The following is a 1040-nucleotide window of genomic DNA, read 5'->3' on the forward strand; positions in this document are numbered from 1 at the left end:
TTTTGTATCGAAAAAATATCGAACCGTGACACCAAAGTATCGAACCGAACCGAACCATGAATTTTGTGTATCGTTGCACCCCTAATATATATATATTGTTGTGATGTGGCATTGAATTAGTGTAATACACTGGGTAAGCTCTGTATGTGATTATTTGTGGAATACACAGTTTGAAATTATTCAGCACAAAGTGAATAACCACAATGGTGTTATCTTCCATTTTTGATCATTCTTTATTATTCATCAGATTTGTTAATCATTGTAACAACTGCACATCATTTACACGCATTTATGCTTTTTCTTATTTACTTATTTGTCTTGTGTGATTTTTTTTCTCCTTTATTGTCAGGACATCGTTTTAGAGTATCAAAAATATTGTTTCTGTAGATTTCATTGCACTAACATAGGATTTACTGGCAGTAAAAACTGAGGACATTCTCTTGGTTTCCTCGTACAAGCACCACAGGGCAGTGGAGGCCACAGGTCAGAGTATCCAGCCAGGCTATGTACAGAGCACTGGGGCAGTCGCCGTGCGGCACAGGAAGACTCCTAAAAGAATTCAATTATAACAAAAAAAAAAAAAGATTATTGAATTACAATCAACATAAAAAAATGGCAAAATAAATTAAAAATAACCTTGCTTGGGGACTTTTTTTGCAGCAACTACAGAAATACACTTCTTCTATTTTTATTTTTATTTATTTATTCTTTTTCAAAACACACTGTATTTTGTGGTTTAGCATTAAAATAAATGAAGTACCATAAAAAAATAGACTCTTCTTGTTTTGTATTTGAAATCTTACATTCTAAAGAACAAAGTGGTTTGGCATAAAATTATCTTTTTTTTCTTTTCTTTTTTGTTTTAATTGTAACTGTACACTACGAGTCAAACGTTTTAGAACACCACAGTTTTTTTATTATGCAGTTTAATTGTACTCTGAAATGAAAGCATAGAAACAAATCAGCAACTACAGTTAAAAACGAAACAACTTTTGACCAATAGTGTGTGTGTGTGTGTGTGTGTGTGTGTGTGTGTGTGT

The 1040-nt window shown here is 32.3% G+C and overlaps 1 protein-coding gene across 1 annotated transcript in view; it reads right to left on the minus strand.

Annotated features, from left to right (window-relative positions):
* Window positions 1-220: 220 nt before the first annotated feature.
* The window catches only part of LOC102214781 (solute carrier family 12 member 3-like), a 14452-nt gene continuing 13632 nt past the window's right edge, over window positions 221-1040 (minus strand). Inside the window, exon 27 of the mRNA XM_013907864.1 lies at window positions 221-549. Coding sequence (XP_013763318.1) covers window positions 411-549 — 139 coding nt within the window. The 3' untranslated portion in view covers window positions 221-410. The remainder of the gene's footprint in view (window positions 550-1040) is intronic.

The sequence above is a fragment of the Pundamilia nyererei genome, unplaced genomic scaffold, assembly GCF_000239375.1.
Source record: "Pundamilia nyererei isolate P.nyererei 1_Seehausen unplaced genomic scaffold, PunNye1.0 scaffold00565, whole genome shotgun sequence".
NCBI classification, from domain to species: Eukaryota; Metazoa; Chordata; class Actinopteri; order Cichliformes; family Cichlidae; genus Pundamilia; species Pundamilia nyererei.